The sequence below is a fragment of the Gavialis gangeticus genome, unplaced genomic scaffold (assembly GCF_001723915.1).
Source record: "Gavialis gangeticus isolate Ggan-Ray unplaced genomic scaffold, GavGan_comp1, whole genome shotgun sequence".
Taxonomy (NCBI): domain Eukaryota; kingdom Metazoa; phylum Chordata; order Crocodylia; family Gavialidae; genus Gavialis; species Gavialis gangeticus.
In genome coordinates, this window is record NW_017728992.1 from 147,780,866 (window position 1) to 147,791,961 (window position 11,096).

General features: G+C 39.4%; 1 protein-coding gene across 2 annotated transcripts in view; it reads left to right on the forward strand.

The window, feature by feature from the left end:
• The window catches only part of WWP1 (WW domain containing E3 ubiquitin protein ligase 1), a 74,385-nt gene extending 64,601 nt beyond the window's left edge, over positions 1 to 9,784 (forward strand). For both annotated transcript variants that reach the window (XM_019527879.1, XM_019527880.1), the window contains exons 20-23: positions 4,007 to 4,111; positions 5,549 to 5,645; positions 5,836 to 5,908; positions 7,716 to 9,784. In XM_019527879.1, the coding sequence (XP_019383424.1) occupies positions 4,007 to 4,111; positions 5,549 to 5,645; positions 5,836 to 5,908; positions 7,716 to 7,815 (375 nt within the window). In that variant the 3' untranslated portion in view covers positions 7,816 to 9,784. The remainder of the gene's footprint in view (positions 1 to 4,006; positions 4,112 to 5,548; positions 5,646 to 5,835; positions 5,909 to 7,715) is intronic.
• Positions 9,785 to 11,096: the final 1,312 nt, after the last annotated feature.

An 11,096-nucleotide genomic window follows, 5' to 3' on the forward strand; every position in this document is an offset into this window, starting at 1 on the left:
GCGGCGCTCGGGGGAACAGGGACTCCCCCAGCGCCTGCTGATCCCCCCCCTAACCAGTTTATAACAGGCCACAAGATCCCCCCTCAGCCTTCTCTTTTGGAGGCTGAACAGGTTCAGGTCCCGCAACCTTTCCTCATAGGACCTACCCTGCTGTCCCTTGATCATACGAGGTAGGTGTAGGTTAGATACATTTAGAAGTTCAGTATATATAGAAATTAATAGAAAACTCGCAGCACGGTATAGGCTCGGCAGTGCTACTACGCTCTTTAGCACCATGGCTGAAAGAGCCACCAATGTGATGTCGCAGCTGGTAAAGCAAACCAAACTCTGGCTTGCATCCATAGATGCTTCTCAAGTAAAACTCAGGATGTCATCCTCCTGCTGTACTTGGCTTTGGTAAGGCCACAGCTGGAGTACTGCATCCAATTCTGGGCTCCACAATTCAACAATGATGTGGAGAAGCTTGAGAGAGTCCAGAGGAGAGCCATGCACGTGATCAGAGGACAAGAAAATAGGCCTTATGAAGAGAGGCTGAAAGCCTTGGGACTCTTCAGCCTGGAAAAGCACAGGCTCAGGGGTGACCTGGTGGCTGCCAATAAGTACATCAGAGGTGTGCATCAGGATCCTGGGGAACATCTGTTCACCAGAGCGTCCCAAGGGATGACAAGGACCAACGGTCACAAAGTCCTCCAAGGCCATTTTAGGTTGGACATAAGGAAAAACTTCTTTGCTTTCTGAGTCCCCAAGGCATGGAATAGACTCCTTCCAGAGGTGATGCAACCACCTACTCTGGACTCTTTTAAATGTTAGGATGCTTATCTTGCTGGGATCCTTTGACCCCAGCTGACTTCCTGCCCCTGGAGCAGGGGGCTGGACTCTACTGTCTTCCAAGGTCCCTTCGAGCCCTAATGTCTATGAAATCTCTACTTTTTAGTTTACAGATTTAACTGTATGAAGTGTAAACACTTTTTAATAAGCAAGTTTGTATTTTTGTGAAAAAAAAGTTTTACTTGGACACAAAATTATACTTTAAAAGTGGTTTACTTTTTAGAAAAGTGAAACCAATCTATTTTAAATATAACATTAAATAGTGAAGGTGAAATACCAATTGAAAAATAGTTGACCTGGGTTGTTAAATATTTGGGGGTTCATGGTCCTTAGGGTTGATTTTATTAGCATCTCTTTCAGATCTACTAATATAATATTGACTACAATTATTGTTAAATATACATTGTGAAACAGCTATTGATAGAATGTCATTATGAACATTTTGCATGTCATAAATGGACTTGATTAAGTACTGGAGGCTGTAGCACTAGCATTTTATTTTCAGTTTTTTTCATCCTTTGTGGATATGTTTTTATTCCATAGGTTGTTGATTTCAGCGATTTAAAGATTGACTTGTGTTTTGTACAGGAAAAAGAATGAAGGAAGAGATGTTTAACCTATTCCAGTTCTGTCATAAACATTAGGTGTGGGTTTGAACACACAAAATGTTCTTTGTCTTGAGCCCAGATATACCCTACAGACTTTTGCTGGAAGAGTTTTCAGGCAGGAATGTGAAAAAATTAAACCCCTTAGCCAACAGAGGTATTCTTACAAAACTTCTACAGTGGATGTAACAACACTGACAGAAGAGGGTTGGTGCTGGCTTAAGTTTTTTTGAGAAATGAACTGCCAACAAAATAAATCATTTTTGGCAATGTGCATTGTGTATTCATTAGAGAACTCTTGACATAACGGTAGAGGTATAGCTATTACAATAGAAGCTGTAGTGAAGACATGCCCTCAGTTTCCCAAACTATAAAATTGCGTAATATTGCCATATGTTCTAGAGCTGTGATAGGGTTTAATTCATTATGTGGATTAATTAGGTTTGTTATGCTTCCAGGTAAGAGAGGTATGAGCTTGGAAATAGCTCTCATTTTTGAGCCATGTTTCTGGGGGTAACTTTGTAATGCAAGTGTAAAAATTGAGTTTTTGTCTTGGTGGTTATTCACTTTGCCAAGAGACTCTTGATAGACAATGAGCGATTATTTCCTCTTTTTTTTAAAATGTTCTCTCTCTCACACTCACACTCACACACAGAGTTATATCACTAGAATAATAACCCTTTCTTTATGCCAGTAACAGTGGTCTGGTTTCTACTTTTTTTTTTAATTCAAGAAAACAAATGAGAAAAGGCTCTTTTGAGAACATTAGTGTTAGGAAATTAAGATCTTTAAAGGCAATGTATGGCACCAATTATGCTTTTCACAGACCAGATTTGGCAAACTTCAACCAGAAAAATTAACGTTTAGGAAAATGAGAAACTGTAAAGAGCTGTATGTGACAGCTCTGTTAGCAAAACCCCCAGTGTAGATGCACTTCTATTGGAAAAGGGCAAGAGTCCCATCCAAACCAGGGAACTTAGCTGTCATAGTGCTGCTGCTGAAATAAAGCAATAGCATTCCCAGAATGTAGTCATAGTCTTTGATATCCTTACTAGTTGGGGATGCTCCTAGAGTAGTGGACTCTATCTTAAAAGGCCATATTGAATTAACTCGGAGTTTTGTCTAAGGGCATCAGAGGCTTTCACGTAGTGTCCTGCTCTACAGGCTGCTAATTTTCTTCCAGCAAGATGCTAACCACCCTCAATTTCAAATGAATGTAATGAGTAGCATGTGCAGAACTCAACTTCAGAGCACTTTTATAACTGTTCTCTCAGCGTGTCAAGGGGTCTTGAATTTGTTGGCCCCATGGGACAAATCTAGACAGTGGGGCTTCTTGTGGAGCAGATGACCTGCAAGTGGCATTAGCTTCTGTGGCTGCTGAAGCCATGTAGTAGGTGTGGTTCTGAGTCCAGGGAGTTAATGCTGCTGCTGCTACTTGTATTTCCCCCAGCATTTCTCTTCTCTTAATCTGGAGTAATTAAAGACCCCGATATTGGCAGGAAAGGAGGGAACGGCATTAACCCATTCACTCCTTTCTGAGTGAATGGGTTAATGCCGTTCACTCGGAAAGTTAGGAGGCAGACAAGGTACGGTGAAATGCATCTGTGGATGCATGACAAGGTGCGGTTGGCCTTCCTAACCCAAGGCAGTTAGGAAGGCCAACCGTACCTTGTCATGCATCCACAGATGCATTTCAAGCAGGTCCAGAGAGGTGATCCTCCCCCTCTATGCGGCACTGGTCAGGCCGCAGTTGGAGTACTGCGTCCAGTTCTGGGCGCCGCACTTCAAGAGGGATGCGGACAGCATCGAGAGGGTCCAGAGAAGGGCCACTCGCATGATCAGGGAACAGCAGGGCAGGCCCTATAAGGAGAGGCTATGGGACCTGAACCTGTTCAGCCTCCACAAGAGAAGGCTGAGGGGGGATCTAGTGGCCTGTTATAAACTAGTCAGGGGGGATCAGCAGGCATTGGGGGAGTCCCTGTTCCCCCGAGCACAGCCAGGAGTGACCAGGAATAACAGTCACAAGCTGGCAGAGGGTAGATTTAGGTTGGACATCAGGAGACGCTATTTCACGGTCAGGGCGGCTAGGGTCTGGAACCAACTTCCAAGAGAGGTGGTGCAGGCTCCTACCCTGGGGGTTTTTAAGAGGAGGTTAGATGAACACCTTGCTGGGGTCGTTTGACCCCAGTACTCTTTCCTGCCATGGCAGGGGGTTGGACTAGATGATCTGCTAAGGTCCCTTCCGACCCTAGAAACTGAAACCTCCCAGGTTTCAGAGCTGTGCTGAAACAGCAGCTCTGGCAGTTGCAGTGATGAGCCCCATGGGCTAAGTCTGCAAGAAGCCACATGGGCTGAAAGACCTACTGGATCTGGCTCATGGGCCATGTATTTGCCACCCTTGCTCTAAGGTAAGTATAGGGTGGGGAGAAGCTTGAGAAGATCTTAGTTACATATTTCAAACAAATTCCTTATTTTTTATCATTGTTTACCACTAGAGTATGGGCTTAGCTCTTGGTATGCACATTACAGTGATGCAATGGACCAGTAGTTGAAGTGGGTTTTTTTTCTTGTAGGTTATGCTCTGTGGCATGCAAGAAGTTGATTTAGCAGACTGGCAAAGGAACACTGTTTATCGTCATTACACCAGAAATAGCAAGCAGATCATATGGTTCTGGCAGGTATGATGCTCCAAAAATGTGAGTTGTCTGGTTGTTTCTTGGACAGTGGGCATAAAGACAGATTCTCAACTGTAATCCGATTGTCATGCATGAGAGAGAAATTTGTTGGGCCTTTTTATTGGTAAAACAAATAAATATTTTCAACAGCCATTTTGAGATATTGCTCTAAATTTTAATCTCCATTTTAGACTACTTTGCTTCTAGCCCATGGCATGCATTTTTAAACTATCAGTAATTTTGTTGTAGCTTTGTAGAGAGCTGTTATAGGGTGTGGTGAAAGGAAACTGAGAAACTTTTGGTTACTTGGATAAAAAATGCTTGGGAGATTAATCTGCATAGTTTAGAAACTTTTTGTTTCATAAATATTACTGTTATCATTATACTGTAGTACATCATGTTCAGAAAATGAACTCCTTAGTTTGTTAGCTGCAACAGTGGTTTTCATTGCAGTGCCTTAAATGAAGTCATTTATCTGGGGTTACTTTATGATAAGTACAGGGTAAACTCTGGTAGGGAGCCTGTGGTACCTGTTGATAATATATTGATATTTTTAATGGTGACTGCTACAGAATTACTATCAGGATTGTACGTCTCATCAGTTGTGAGGGGAAAAGGAAGTGAATTCCAAAAATGACACTGAATTCATATGAATGCTGAAAGCAACACTAGCAGCTGCTGCATCTTCTGTGATGTGATACAATCTGTTTTAAACTGCCGTATGAAGCCAACATGAAAAGTCAAACTCTGGGATCCTTTAACTGACGTGAACTGTTCAGCATAATCCAAGGTCTAGTGATTGAGCCGTTACAAAAGTAGCAGTTCCCAAGAAACTAATTATTAAAAGACTCTTAGCAAAGGTGAAATAGTCAGATACCATTTCCACATTCTTAGAGTATTGGTATTTATTTCAGATTTAATTTCTAAGAAGGTCAAGATTAAAGTAAGACCTAGTGTCATCTCACGCATGCTAGATAAGTATCTATGCTTTATTTGTCCCGAATAGTAAAAACTGCTTAAACTGAACTACTTAGCCCATTATGGCTATTTGTGCCATCTAAGTCTGGAGCCTAATGACCAGAGCTGGCCAGCTGATTGAAGTGGCAACAATCAAAATAGCAATAATAAGATGGATATGCAACATACTTTGTTTGTTCTTTTTTTAAACAAGCCTTAAATCATTTATTTTTCTACTCCTCTTAGGTGGCACCAGCCTGCATCACATAGTAGTGCTACCGCATCCTTTCATGCATTTAACCCAAGATGAGTCTTTTATTTTTCCCGCCACATGATGATGGCAGATCTGATCTAGCTCACTGTATATTTTTCTCAGGTTTCTTATGGAATCAGTTTTCCCTGTATCTTGTGATTTCTCTCTAGCTATGTTAGCAAAGTGTTGTTCAGTTTTGTTTTAAAGTAACTTTAAATTTCTGTGCCTAGTTTGTAAAAGAGACAGACAACGAGGTTCGCATGCGACTGTTGCAGTTTGTCACTGGTACTTGCCGATTACCACTGGGAGGATTTGCTGAGCTCATGGGTAAGAGTAATATTACTACAGTATATTATGCTGTAGTTTATAGATATGTTCATCCTGAGTAAGCAACAGTCTCTGGTTCTTTTTTTAGTCTACATGTTACCTAGCAGTAAAACACATTAATAGTTATATGGCACCATTACAGGTTTTTAACAAAAGTTAATTTAATCAATTTATTGCTTTCTTTATTCAGGAAGTAATGGCCCTCAGAAATTCTGCATTGAAAAAGTTGGCAAGGAAACCTGGTTACCAAGAAGTCATACTTGGTGAGTTCTAATATTTGAACAGGGAATAACTGTAAATTTAATTTTGTATCTGTTTTTCATTAATGTACCATAACATGTTTTCTCTTATCGCTTTGCAGTTCAGTAAAAACTGAATCAAATGAAAGCTAATTTGGTTAGTTGACTCAGCCTTTAGTTTCTCTCCATGCCTAATCTCCATTTGCTTTAGAGTGGCTAGTGCATTTCTTAGTATTGAAAACTTTTGTTTTCCTTTTTGTTGTTATAGGATACCTTGGAGGTGAGATAAGTGAAAACTTGACCCACACTTCTTGGTTTTTAAAGAGAAGCTCCAGATCAGAATTGGTGCTAAAATAGTCATATATTTCATTATAATAATTTAATAGTGAGAAAGTGTATAGAATGCTACTAGAAAAATCATGAAGTGAGAATCCCTGTTAACATTCAAAGCTTAGATGAGCATCTGAGAATGTGGATGGTTAACCACAGCTCTGAGCAGACCGCAGTACCCTAGCTGACTTCTATGTCTGTTATACTTTCCTAGTGTAGGAGTTTTTTGTTATCTTTTATAAATAATGTTTGCTTAGAGCAAGGAAGATCCCTTCTTTCTATATGCCATCTTGGTGCCAGCACATTCAACACCTTTTTCCTTCATTTACTGCTGAATTCCTACTCCCCCCTTCCCCTCCCCTGCTTTCATCTGATGGCCTTCTTGAGTGAGTCCATATTGAAATCAAAGATGTTACCTCCCTAATTAGAGAAGCCAGACAGAAATTGCTAAAGATGACAGGAACAGCACTTTAGAATTTCAGGGAAAGAGTTGCTCCTGTAAACAGGTTGTGTGTGATGGACAGAAAAACATGAGCTTTTTCTACTGCTGCCGGAGTTCGATCAGTATTTCAAATGAAGACCCCACCATTCTTCATAATAGATGAGTTTTATGTAACAGACTTCCTCTATGATTCATCCATAGTTTCTAGGGTTGGAAGGGACCTGAGTAGGTCATCTAGTCCCCAGTGATTCAAGGAAGGTCTGAAAACTTATCCATTTTTGCTTTTGAAACCTCTTGGTCATCTCAAACGGCCTTTTGGTTCTGTTGGAGCCTTCCTCAAAAAGTGAGATTGTCAGGCAGACTTCATGGAAGTTATGTCTGTTTACAGGAGACCGTAGAATTGGCATATGCCTGAAATTGTTTATATATGGATGTGTAAAGGGAGCAGGTCCTGGTCATTACACAACTGGAATACAGAAGTTGATCAGGTTACATATCCTTCATTGAAGACTCATAAAGTGATTTAGGGATTAGCTAATAAATGTTTTGAATGCACTGAATGAAGGCAGCCAGATATTTTTAATTTTATAATGTTGTCTCTATAGTTTAACTTTCAAAGAACCCTGTAACTGAATAAACCTCCCCCTTTCAGGAAGGCTGATCCATGTAAGTGTGAACTGTGCTCCAAATTTTTATAACATAATTATAGTTATGTACATTTGAACCATGCTCAACAGTGATTTGAGAAAAGAGGCCACATGTATTTATTTGTGGATCTGAAAACACTTGTCCCCAGAGAAGCGGTTGGTAACTGACTTGCCCATTATTATACAGATTAAGGTATTAATAATTTCAATATAATTAAATTACAATATAATCTTAATTTAATAAGATTCCATTTACTGCCAGACCTCATTAAGTCACTCCCAGCTTAGAATATGTTGAATGTCCTACCTGCAACATTTAAATTTTTTAATATTAAAAGAAGAAATTGTAATTGACAAAATGCTAAATGGGTTTTGGACAGATTGTAAGACCTCTTTTTTGTCTCTCTTCCAGCTTTAATCGTTTGGATCTGCCGCCATATAAAAGCTATGAACAGCTGAAAGAGAAGCTGCTTTTTGCAATTGAAGAGACAGAAGGATTTGGTCAAGAGTAGAAGGGGCTTCTGGGCAAAGAGGAGATCTTGCATTAGTAAAAGGCCCAGCCAACTAAAATTGCACATGTGATTGTATATAAGCTTTTGTTCTGTACAGTGATCTTTCTGGAACTCTAAAGTAGAAATGTTCGCCGTTCTTCCACAGAGATATGCAAAACAGTTCAGCCTTTTCTACTTTATTTATTGCCCCTTCAAAAGACCAGGAAAAAAAATCAAGTTTTGAAAGTGGACAAGAGACTTTATTTAAACTATATATATATATTAAAAATATATTTGAATATATATACTGGTGGGCTCTAGTTTTATAGAGCTTTAAGTGTATGAAACATTGCAGCCATTTAAAAGGGCCTGGATTGCTTTACCTTGGCTTTATTATTCAGAAAAAATGTGCAGACTGCTCTGTGTTCTCATTCATTAAACATCTCCAAGGTTGTTTTATTGCATGGCTGTTCCAAAAGGTGTTAAAGGCTTAGGCCAAACTTATCTTAAATATGTAGAAAAATGCTGCTGGCTTTTGAGATGACAGAATTTCTTCTGTCAGTTTAATTTTTTCTTAAATACTTAAAATAACTGATATCCCTCTCCTACATTTATGTAGCTAAGGTCATGAATAAAGCCTTTATTACTTGCACAAGAGTAATGTTCAATAAGATGAATGTGATTAATGTTTCAAGCAATTGGTGCCACTGTTCTGACTTACTGTAGGAGCTGAACAGAGTATTTTATTTCATTGAGCAGCATTGAAATTTGTTTACATATTACCTTGGATTATTACCAAGAGTATGTTAGGTAAAGAGAAAAGAATAAAAAACTCACATGTTCTCTCTTGGTCTGGTGTCTTACAGGTATTTTTTTTTAATCTGTGATGTACTTAAATTACGTAGGGTAAATGATGCAATTTGAAGAATATATGAAAGATACGAACTTCTGCTGCTTTTATATTCATGTTCAGTTTTTGTTATAGATCTGGAAAACCCAAATTGAATGACAGCTACATAAGCCTTGCACAATTCAATACTAATTTTCTTTTAGTATTAAATATTTTCATCCCTTTAAGTTTGGATGTACCCAAATTTAAATATCTGTATCTAAATCCTGCCATTCTTTTACATAGGCCAGGTTTGTCCTATGTGCATAATAACATACAATTTAATTTTAAAGGTGTTTTATCAGTATTGAGGGCATTTGCTGAACTGCAAAGCTGTTTAACAAATGATAATCTTACTCATGTGAATTATTAAACGCTACTTTTAGCAAACCGTGCTTCCTTATTACAGAGAACATTTTGAATCTTACTACTTGTATCATGCTTTCAATATTCACTGTAAATTCCATTATAAATTTAACTTATACCAAATTTTGTACACACAAACCTGATTTCTTAGAATGTGATTAAAACATTTCTGTAACATATCTATTGTATTGCACTGCTAAAAGTGTACGTGCAGAAAAATACTGCTATACCTGTTGTTGTACCTTTTCAATATAGCAATTGAATTCTGCCAAACTTTATTTTTCTACATATTGGATTCTTATGCTTTGTTTTTCAAAATGCACAACTTAACTGTGGAGCTGTTACCCTGCAACTGGCTTTGATAAAAGCAGTGATTCTGATTGGCTCAGACTGCTTTCCTGTATAGCAGTTACCCAACAGCAGGACTTTTCATCACTCAAGTTCTTCTACCATACTACCTAGAGCTGTTTTCATCAAATATGCAGTACACAAATACATTTAAGGTGGAAGTTCACTTAAATGATAATAAATTCCCTCTGCCAATAAAATTGGAGACTGACTTAAGATGCTGGAAAATCTATGTGGTTTGCATAAGCAACAACTGAAGCAAGCTAAGAATAGTACAGCTGAACTTCATTAATTTGCACTAATGAATGCCTGGGTCACCCCACTGCAAACTGCTGGATCTTGTGAATCTGTAAGTGAACAAAATAAAAAAGCAAGGACAGCACATCACAAAATAGACTTTGTTTATTATTTCCACAACTAGCTGTCTTCCAGGATCCCATAATTTTCATGGAGCAAAGTAGTAAAGGAACAACCTTTAGTCAAAATTTAAACATAACAAGGAAGAGGACCGCAAGGCTTCATCAAGGTACTAAATAAACAAATATGAACCATCTTGGAGAACAATGGAAAAATAAAGTATAAAAGAGCATTTACCTTTCAGAACAATAGCAGCAGCAAATTCAGTGCTATTGCACAAGTATATTCAGAGGTCTGTAACAAGGATTCTATTTGTTTCACTTATAGCTCATCTGCACTGTATTACACAACACATTCCAGATTATTATTTACATCCCACCCTACCCAGAAAGGTTCAGAGAAGCTTGTACCAGTTAGGTGAGGCAATGAGAGAGTGATTCTCTTCCACAGTGGTGAGAGGTAGAGTGGAATAAGTGATGTTTTATGGGAGCTGACTCTTTCTGATTCTCTCTCCTCAGCAAATGAGTTAATTCTACTCCAAAGTTCCTTTGATAGATGTCTAATCTCAAACTAATACCACTCCCTGTTAGAGAAAAGGCTGATGAGCTGGGAACCCGTGAGGCATAGGATCACCAAAAGCTGAAAAACTGGGTTGAGGCTGCCAGAGTCCCATGGCTCTCAGCTTCTCGTTGTAAGGTCTGTTTCCCTGCCCTCTGATCATGCGCGTGGCTCTTCTCTGGCCTCTCTCAAGCTTCTCCACATCCTTTTTGAATTGTAGAGCCCAAAACTGGACACAGCACTCCAGCTGCAGCCTCACCAAGGCCAAGTACAAGGGGAGAATGACACCCTGGGATCTGCTTGAGAAACATCTATGGATGCAAGCCAGCATTTTGCTCACTTTACTTTTCCACTTAGCACTCAGCGAGCTTCATTATAATGCTTATGGTCACCATCTTGGGTCATGAAAAACACTTGCAGTTGCCATCTTGGATTGTCAGAAATTTTCATTTTTGCTTAACGCTCAGTTTTTCAGGAACCAATTAAGAACATTAAGTGTGGGTTGCCTGTATGACACTCTAGTACATATGCATGATAATTATCTTAATGTGATTGTACACATTATTTGCTCAGACCTCTGCTTTATTCAGTCCAAAATGGACTGGGTTCTGAGAACAAGTTGGGGGCTACATAGTAATAGGATTTTGCCTAATGGGCAGAGCTGTCCCTAGGGGTGTGCAGTGCCTGGGGAGGAGAGTGGCCGGAACCAGCAGCACTTGACAGCAGTGCATAGCAGCCATGGCTGCTATATGTGGCACTGACCACAGGGCCCCCCCCCCCAACA